This window comes from Eubalaena glacialis, chromosome 6 (assembly GCF_028564815.1).
Source record: "Eubalaena glacialis isolate mEubGla1 chromosome 6, mEubGla1.1.hap2.+ XY, whole genome shotgun sequence".
In the NCBI taxonomy this organism is placed as follows: domain Eukaryota; kingdom Metazoa; phylum Chordata; class Mammalia; order Artiodactyla; family Balaenidae; genus Eubalaena; species Eubalaena glacialis.
The window spans coordinates 77,995,972-78,006,359 of NC_083721.1; the positions used below are offsets into that span (position 1 = coordinate 77,995,972).

A 10,388-nucleotide genomic window follows, 5' to 3' on the forward strand; every position below is an offset into this window, starting at 1 on the left:
TAATTTGGGGAGCTTGAGCGCCACTGCAACCAAGTTCCTGGAATTCGGGGATGTTAAAAGCACAGTAAACTGGAGTCTATCAATAATAGCTCCCTAACCATTTTCTAAATCTCCAGCTTGTCCCCTCCAATATACACACATAGCCAAAATGATCTTTCAAACATTAGCTCTGTGGAGTTTTAATGGGGTAACTACAAGGGGAAAAGAAAAGAAGAAATGCTTCATGGGTACACTAAAGCTCAATTTCAAATAATGAGGTCTGACCATGGAAAACTGGGAAAACAACAGAAGCAGACATGGCAAGTTAGAATCCAGCAATCACTAACAGGATAAGGAACCGTTTGTAAGCAAAGCCAGAAAGTGATCTGTAAATGCAGACAGTGAGAGTGCACAGTCCTTTCCAAAATAGCTGCTGGCAGATGTCAGGCCAAACTCAACGTGCAGATGAGAGGATATGAATCTTAATCAAGTCCCTTGTTTCTCTTCCTCTACTTCTGGTTTCCCATCTAGACAATAAAAACGTTTTGAAAGTATTTGCCAACCCTAACATTCTGTATTTTGCCGAATTTCATAATATGAAAGACAAAGCTAATATTTTAAAGTATTTAGTGGGAAGTGCTACTCAAAAATTAGTGAATATAATACCTAAAGTGAATCATGGACTCCTCTATATAGTCAACAGGCAAAAAAATTTGTTGATGGGGAGGCAATGAAGAGGGAAAGATATCCTTGTAAGTCATTCGTGCTTTTACTATATGCAGTTAAAAGTCCTGGAGTAATGCTAATGGAAAGTGACTCAGTCTTTATGACTCATTAGAAAAATAAAAGCCAGAAAAGTCCAGTGGGGACTCCCCTGGTGTTTGGTCACTGAGAAGCTGTATCAGGACTAGAAATGCTCATCACACACTAAGCCTTCAAAGTTTAGTGGTAAATCAACCTAGGTACTTCTGATACAAGTTTCCAAGAAGACAAAGTGACACTTCATTCATGCAAATGTTCGTAACATGTTTTGAAGAGAGCCAGTAACAAGTAACAAGCTAAGAATCATAAGCAAACTTTTTAGAAGTTGAACTTGTTTACTCATACACTTCACTCATGAAAGCCCCACAGATCCTTACTCAGAACTGGCATATGGATTATTCTTACTTTACATAAGAGTTCTACCTTGATAATCAATTGTGAAGTCCCTAGAAATTTATATGGAGAGCACATTTTCTTCTTTAAAAAAAATTAAAATAAAAATCAGGATGTAAGCCTGTATTTTTAAAAGTCACTACAAAAATAAAACATGCTACACGAGTTCAGCCAATAATAGTCCCCAACAGCGCACCACTATAATTAAAGAAAAGTTTTGATAAATGTTCATAGTGATAACTGAAATATCAAAAAAGATTAAATAGGGAAGTTTTTTAAACGGTTTCACTGAAATGGTCCCAAAGAAATTATTGTTTTTCCACAAAGTACCAGATAGTAAAGAATTTAATCTTTGCTAATCATAGTCTCTGTTATAATGACTCACTCATCTCAGCCTTCACAGCATAAATGCAGCCACAGACAATATGTAAACAAATGAGCAAAGTTATGTGCCAATAAAACTTTAGGCATTGAAATTTGAATTTCATATCATTTTTACCTGTCACAAAACATTCTTCTTCCTCTTTTTTTTTAATCATTAAAAAATGTAAAGACTATCTTCAGCTCACTTGTATAAAAACAAGCGGTGGCCCATAGGCCATAGTTTGCAAACCCCTATCTTAGAGGAACTAATTTCAATTAGTAAAAGGAAAAAAAAAATGCCGCCCATTCTTTAACCCTGATAAAGAAATGAGTTGCCATTGCAAAAGCTTAAAAAATCAGAGTAGGGTAGGATCAATTCCTGCATTAGGGTGGCCACAGTATTCTTAGTCATATGTTCCAAATGTCCATTGTAAGTCCAAGAGTATAATCTAGGTATAAAAAACTACAGATTCCTGGGACCATCTCCAAGAGATTCAGCTGATATCAAGTAGGGCAGGAATATGTTTATAGCAAAGCTCCCCACATCATCCTAATGTTGCACCAAGGTTTAAAGACCACCGACATTTTCAAAATATTTATCTGATAAAAGACTTGAATTCAGAATATGTAAAGAACCCTCAAAACTCAATACAAAGAAAACAGTCTGATTTTTTTTTTAAAGGCAAAGCTTAGAACACACACTCCTTCGACAAACAATATGAGAATAGGAAATAAGCACAAGAAAAGAGGCTCCAATCATTAGTCATTAGAGAAATGCAAATTAAAGCCACATAAGATAATATTACACTGTTAAAATTCAGATCACACAGCTACGAAACAACAAAACCAGAATTTAAACCCTTAAAAAAATAGTTAAAAATTTTAAAAAATATATCTTGACAATGTAAAGTGCAGACAAGGATGCAGAGCAATTGGAGCTCACATACATTGCTTGTGGGAATGCAAAATGGTTCAGGCCACTTTGAAAAAGTTTGGCAGTTTCTTATAAAGCTAAACATACATTCACCATATGACCCAGTAATCCTACCCTAGGTGCTTACCCAAGAGAAATGAAAACATGTTCACCCCAAAAAAAACCTGTATACAAATGTTTACAGAGACTATTTATAACCACCAAAAGTGAAAACACCCCAATGTTCGTCAACCAGTGAATGGATAAGCAAATGGTGGTACAGCCATACACTGGAACTCAGCAATAAAAAAGAACAAAATTACTGATACACACATGATATCAGATGTATTATGCTAAGTGAAAGAAGCCAAACTCAAAAAGCAAGTTATTGGATGATCCCATGTATATGACATTTTTGTAAAGGCAAAACTATAGGGACAGAAAACACATCAGCGGTTGGTGGAGGTGGGGAAAAGGGTGGAACAGTCTGGGGGTTATGTAACTGTTCTGTATCTTGATTGCTGTGGTGGGTACAAGACTATACATTTGTCAAAACTCAGAACTACATACTAAGAAGGATGAGTTTTACTGTACGTGAATTATACATCAATGAATTTGACTAAAAAGAAAAAAAAACACTGATATAGAACAAGCAAGACTGGTTTTACATTGGTTCTGGTTTATCAGAAAGTTTTCAACGCTTTTATGTCAGTGTATGGTTACCAACTATCATATGAAGACCTACATATCTTAATGTGTGTGTGTTTATGTGTTTTAATGATAATAATGACCAAAAAAATAGTTCTTTTGCGTATGCGTGTTTGTCGTGTCCTTTTAAAAGTAGTATCTAGGAACTCTTTTGTACTGGTTTCTAAATTCAAACATCTGGGAATAAATAGTCTAAATAATCCCTAAGGTATATAAGACCAATGATCCTTTGTAGATCTTATTTAGGATCTAGGGTATCCTAATTTTACAGGTTTGAAGCACAGGACACTTTTAAATAGGTCATCAATTAAAAACATTAATCCAACAGCCCTTCCAGTGGCTACATCTGAAACCGCAAAGGTAGCTGTGATAAGGTTTATTTTTTCCCCTTATAGGTCAGGGTAGTTAACTTTAAAATACACTCCTGTACTTAGAGAACTGGGATTTCAAGCAGAGTTTACTTAAGTTTTGTGGTATCACACTGCTTTTTGTTACTGAGGCAAAAATTCATTTATCTCAATCAAAACTCCTATGTTCCTGAAAAGAACTAGAGAAAAGACAATAGCCTATGGCTTTCTTTATTTCCTTAATGTGTTTAAACTTCTTAAAATGTCCAAGCCTCTAAACATTAGCCCCTTCAGCTGAGTGTACCAGAGAAGAAATGCATTTTCTAGGTAGAAAAAAACACTGAGGCAGGAGTATGACCTCCTGTAGTTCACCCAGTAATTCATTTGCTGAATCGAAATAAAAACCTAAAAAAAAAAAAAGCTTTTAATTAAAAAATAAAATGAAACCTATGTTAACTCATTAACATTCATATCAAACATTATCCCTAAAATAAGTTGAGAAAAATCTCTGGAATTGTTTTGTCATTCATTATTTTTATTCCACTGTTTTAAATGACAGTATTAATGAAATACATGAGGAATGATTCTTAGGCATCTACAGAATAATTTAAAAGAAAGAGAAGAAGAGGGAGAGGGAACAAAGGAAGAGAGAGGAAGGGAGGAGACAGGAAAGGAAGGGGAAGGTGGGAAAGGAGAGAGCAGGGAAGACTGAGCTGTGTGAATACTCCGTTTTGAACTTTTCTAATTCCAGGCCCCATGTGACAATTTTTAGATACTTAGCCTCAGCGGTTTGATACAACTCACTTTCCCAACCTGGCTCTAATCTGGCTGGCCTAGATCAGTGGTTTTTAATGCTTTCTACTCTGAGATCCTTTTTTTAAAATAGCAATTAACTTTACAGTTTCCCACAAGGGAGAAGTTGTCCTTTATGTACTTGTTAGTTTAAAAAAAAAAAAAAAAGCATTTCTCAAATCATTAAGATAATCTTTATTTTACAATTAACAGCTATTTCATTTTTTAAAAATCACTGATTCATTTAAGAAAGTACTGCATACCTGCATATAGCAATAAACTGAAAGATGTTTTTTTCCCTTATGTGAGAGGCTTTCTGGGTGCACGTATGGAATTTCAAGGGTTCTTTACAACAACTCGTTGAACTCTACAGGACTGCCTCTCCACCACAGCGAAGATCAGAGAAGAAAAAAACATTAGAAAAATAGATTAAAAATTTTTATAAATTTAATAGTGGCACTAAGATACATGATGCCCATGGTTAAAAGGCATTATCTCTGCCCTTTAAGAGCTTATGCTCTGAGGACTTTCCTGGTAGCACAGTGGTTAAGAATCCGCCTGCTAATGCAGGGGACACGGGTCGACTCCTGGTCCGGGAAGGTCCCACACGCCGTGGAGCAACTAAGCCCGTGCACCACAACTACTGAGCCCGCCTGCCACAACTACTGAAGCCCGTGCGCCTAGAGCCCGTGCTCCGCAACAGGAGAAGCCGCTGCAATGAGAAGCCCGCACACAGCAACAAAGACTAGCCCCCGCTTGCTGCAACCACAGAGAGCCTGCACGCAGCAACAAAGACCCAACACAGCCAAAAATAAATTTTAAAAAATAAATTTATAAAATAAATTAATTAATTAAATAAAATACAAAAAAAAGAGCTTATGCTCTGAGAAGGAATATGAAATTATGCCAGAGATACGATTCCTAAACTAAAAGGGAGCATCTAGTATTCATGATTTACTCATTCATTCATTCACACATTCAAATATTTGCTGAATCTTTGCTGGCTATGTGAAAGACCTGAAGCCAAATGAGGGTAAAGAAAAGCAAGACACAAACCTCCTAACTCAAGATCTAGCCGTGGTCTCATTAAAAGACAATAACAAAAAAACAAAAAACTGCTGTGGAATTTTCAAGAAAACAGAAAGTGAGTTTGCCCTGGAGCCAGATAATGCACCTCTCAGAGACCAACAACACATTAGATACCTAGTGTGCGTGTGATATGCTTTAGATCTCTGGGACTACTTGGTTAACTTACTGCACCAGACATAATTTTTTATCTTTCCCCTTAAAGTTCTGGATTTATGCCATTAATTTAATTTACCCCATTATGCCACTGGGGTGTCCTGGACCTAAAATGAATCAGTGCTTTCTAGGCATATTTCTGAAAATGTATTAACTTTTGTCTTTCACTAAAGAAAAAGGATTTGCTCTCAGAATAGCTAGCTACCTTTATTTCAAGAAATGTCTCTACCAAGTGCACCAATTTCAGATGCTAATCGTGACTGCACTCAGGTGCACACGTGCCTGCACACACACAGAGTTAACTAACGTTGGAGACGGTGGAAACTTCCAGTTGAAGGACAGTAAGGATATATAACACATAATAAAATTTCTTACTGCTGAAAGGAAAGAAAAAAGAAGGTTAGCCCTGGTAGAAGATAGGAGGGTTGATACACAAGTGCTCAATGGCTAGAAGTGGGAAAACGCTAATGACTAAAAACCTGCAAAGGAGTTAATAAAGTTTAAAGGGTCTAGAAATGGCTTTGATGGACAGGCTACAGCACTCAGACCAAAACTTGAAGATAATGTGAAACCTCTGTTAGATGGGGGAAAGGGCAAGATTAGTGATTGGTGAGCAATTAAAACAAAGTAGAGAGATGGGAATCAGACTGGAGAGAGCAAAAAAAAGTGGGGAGTCTGGATTGCGGTTTCAGAAAGAAGATTCAGCGTAGAAGCTAAAATTTACCAAAACTCTAAGCTTGTTAACTAATGAAAAGTGCTCTTTTTTTGGTGGCGGGGGGTGGGGAGGGGAGCTCTGATCTAAACTAAAAAACTTTCGGAATATTGTTGGAACCTTTGTCTATTTGAGAATACCTTTGTCTAGCATTCACAAATTGCATGATGCATTTGAGTTACACATCTACTGATAAAAAAGTGGCTGAGAATTTTTTCAAATTTTTTCTCTTGTTGCAGAGAACCTCAAACGTTTCAGAAGAAATAAAGCATTACTACTAAACAATGGCAACAGTATTTCCATTACAAAAAGTATTTAGATGTTCCAAATATGTTTTTAAACCAGAAATAATAATGTGTGTTGACATTTAGACTTAATTCTTTTCACTGCATAAGAACTCACACGTCCCTTTGTCTCCTATTTTAAGAGAGATTTCCCAACGTAAAAATACTGCTGTAGTTATTTTTTTCAAAGGTCTGTCCAAATGATGAATATCTTTGGCCATCTTAAAACTAAATAAGCAAGCATTCGATTGTAACCTAGAAAAAACAAGTTTTCAAATAGTCTCCTTCCCTGATGTCAGCTGCTACCCATGACCTCTGTTGAGAAGTTCACAACAAAAGTCCCAGGGCTCCCCATCCCCTCCTAAAGAAAAGGGCAGTGGGAATGGACAGACATCCACTGCATTATTCTTCTCAATCTCTATTGGAATCTACCCCATGATCCCAAACTGTAATTGTATATAAAGGTTTAGATGGATAGGAGAAGTAGAGGAGACAGATTTTTAAAACTGGAGTTTAAAAATCTGTGCCAGAATATTAAGCAAATTATTACTAAACTTCCTTTTCAAACTGAGTTGGAGTTTCAGTATTAAGAAGTCTCAGTGTTTGTGTATGTTTTACCCAATCATGGACACCAACTTTATTTTCTTTAATTAGGGTCCAGAAACATCGTTAGGGAGCAACTGGCCATAATTAAGAGTTATATTAGGGAAAGATACACTTTATTCGATGTGAACACTTCCCAGATCAAAAACCACACCACCATTAGCACATTCCTAGTATAATATATCACTTCCTTTGATGATCTTTGAACTAGAAAAATCAGATGCTTACAAAGACAATAATCTTCTCAACAATTTCGGACCACCTTCAAAGTAAATCAATACTTAATTCTAACTGAATGAAACAGCCACATAAATTTCCTTACCACTTTACCACATCATGTAAACCCGACTGCCAAACACCATGTTGTGCAAAATAAAAGCAATCCAAATGTGTTAAACTCCGGAGTTTAGCAATGGAAAAATTTTGCATTTACAGATGGAAAGTGTTTGTTGAAACCCTTAAGAAAGAATATACTAGAATAAACCATTCATGTTTTGGGTTAGAAACCAGAAGACCTAAGAGTAATATAAACGCATACACAGAAAGTGAGTTTCAAGTTTGTTTCAGGTCACTGACATACAGGGAGCTGGGTAAAATCTTAGCACTACATGACTAATACTTTACATATTAAGGTTGTGTTTGAACTCCAGTTCTCATCCTACTCCTCACCCACCCCCAAGGAAGCACTACACACTACACAAGGATCACTTTTTCTCTAGAGACATCCAACACACACACACACACACACACACACACACACTCTCTCTCTCTCTCTCCCTCTCTCCCTCTCTCTCTCTCTCTCATACCAGAAAGGTTAAGGACAATCTCAAAGACCTGGACTTTCAAAGTGTAAATTTGCCTTTCCTATCACTCAGGCTCCAGACTTGACAGTGTTAAGAAAAGTTCATTTACATATGAATGCCAGAATCTTCACCAAAGCCAGATTAGGAACTGAACGGTTGAAAAATACTATCTGATAAAAATCTCAGGCCTAAGCTCTAACATCCTTCCGGAACAACAGGACAGGCCCAGCCCGATTAAAAATTCTACATAAAATCAGCAACACTGTCTCCTAGTGTTTGGAACTCTGGGACATAAAGCAGTCAAGCTTTCTTCGGATCCTGGGGTCAGCCTGAGCACCCACAAGCCCCTTTGAATCAAATCAGGTTGGCAATGAAACACGCAGTTCCAAGAAAGCAAAGATTCTTATTTTCAATTCCATATTCACAAGACAACTAAGACCGTAAGAGTCAGCTGAAACAAATAACATCCACTACAAAGACAATCTCTGCAAGCCCGGATAGCACTCTGGGACTTCCATGCTTCCCAGGGTCAAAATAACAGCCAAAGATCACTAAAGATTAAGGCAATCCAGCACCCAAGATCTCAGCTGAAAAAAAAAAAAAAAAAAAAAAAAAAATACTAGGTCTGGATGAAGACGAGGAACAAGAAGTCAGTGGGCTACTTGCTAGAAGCCAAGCCAGACCAATACTAATCAATCTTGATTTTTCTGGACCTCAGTATACGGAGCCAGTAAAAATCAAGGTCACAGTGAGTCCCCTGCTCCCCCTTGCTTAGTGCTTTTTGTGAGAAAATGCTTATTTATAGCAGCTTCCCATCCGCTGCTCGCGCTGGGCAGTGCCCAGACTAAACTTTTAAACCTGGAGGAAGGTGAGAAAGTCAGCCAGCCAGACGCAGGGCTAGGAAAAGTAGACAGAAGGAGGGAAAGAGTCAAGTTTCAAAACAAAGGCTCCACAAGGAGCTGAACGTCAACCCCTCCCCACTTCCTAGCCTTCAAGTTAGCCAGGCTGGGCCTGAATTTTTAGGAACAGAAATAAGTCAGATGTACCCAGCTCTGGAGCATTCACTAAGGGCACTTCTCTTCCCGAGAACCTTTGCACAACCACTTTTGATGAGAGTGGTGCTGACCTCTCTCCCACAATCTCCTTTCGTAGGAGAAAACTGAGGCTCAGAACGAAAGTGACTTGCCCAAGGTCCCACAGCAGAGCCTGAATTCAATTCCCTCCCGGCCAGGGCGGGCCGGCACCAGCTGGGCGCCGAGCGAGCGCCGCTGGGGCCGCCGAGACGACGCCCCCGCCGGGAGGGACGCTGGGCTGGGAGCCGGAGGGGCCCCGGCGCGCGCTCCACGGCCCGGCCCCTACCTTCCTTGACTCCCGGCAGCTTGGATTGGTCGATGCTGACTTCAGCCATGTTGGCCCGCGCTCCGGACGGCCCTTCGCCTCCCGCTTCCCGGCGGCCGTCGGCACCGAGCTCGGCCCGGCGCGCAGCAGAAGCAGCAGCAGCGCCCGACCCGGCGCCAAGTCCGGCCGGCAGCGCGCGCGGGCCCGGAGGACAGAGCGGGCCGCCGGGCAAGGACTGGCGACAAAGGCGGCGGGAGACGGGCCCCGGCGCAGCAGGCTGGCGGCCCAGCTGCCCCGCCGCAGTCACCTGCTCCCGCGCCCCCGGCCCTGATCGATACCAAATACCCAGAGCCCGGAAATGGACCCGGGCCGGCCAGTACGGAGGGAGAGAGGAGACAGAAAGGCCGGCGGGCGGGCGGGCGGGCGGGCCTGGGTGGGGAGGGGGAGGGGGAGGGGGGAGGGGAACTGCAGGTCTGTAACCGCAATTGCAAGTGGCTGGCGAGTGCAGATCGGCTCCCGCGGCCGCCTCCCTGCTGTCTCCTTTGTGCCGAGTGACGCGCGCCCGAGGCTGGGGCCCGGCGGTGCCCCCGCCCCCGCGCCCTGCCTCCCTCCCGACGGAGGGTCGCGTCTGTCGGTGGGGGGCTTTGTGTCCTGAAGGCTTCCTCAAAAAGGCCGCACGGGTCCCCCAGAACAGAGTCGTTACTGTCGCCGGTGTAGTCCCCATGCTGTGAGCTGTTTCCACAGGATGCTTTGCTGTGAAACTGGCTCTCTCGGGCACTCTTTGCCTCCGGGGATTAGAGGAAAGATAATACATGGGCGTTAAAAAACCTCTACTACAACGTACAGAACTAAAGAGCAGCTGATCAAAATCTGGGCCAGTTAGGAGAAGAGAGTGCTCACAACCAGCCGGGGGAACTGAGTCATTCATTCATCAGAAATGCATGAATGTCTACCAAGTGTGATTTTAGGTTCTGAGGGTGATAACAACGTGTGTCAGACATCTCTCTCTTCTGGCATGTCACACATTGGTCTATAATTGTGACATTTTTATCTCCCCGAAATAGACAGCATCTCCTGTCTGCATCTCCTGGCAACAGAATTCTCCCTCCCTATGGGAAGCCTTCCGCAGGAGGGCCTCCTCTCACAAGC

The 10,388-nt window shown here is 41.0% G+C and overlaps 1 protein-coding gene across 3 annotated transcripts in view; it reads right to left on the reverse strand.

The window, feature by feature from the left end:
• Positions 1-9,978, reverse strand: part of CCDC50 (coiled-coil domain containing 50) — a 60,451-nt gene extending 50,473 nt beyond the window's left edge. For all 3 annotated transcript variants that reach the window (XM_061194343.1, XM_061194342.1, XM_061194340.1), the window contains exon 1: positions 9,261-9,978. In XM_061194343.1, coding sequence (XP_061050326.1) covers positions 9,261-9,963 — 703 coding nt within the window. In that variant the 5' untranslated portion in view covers positions 9,964-9,978. The remainder of the gene's footprint in view (positions 1-9,260) is intronic.
• Between the last annotated feature and the right edge of the window lie 410 nt (positions 9,979-10,388).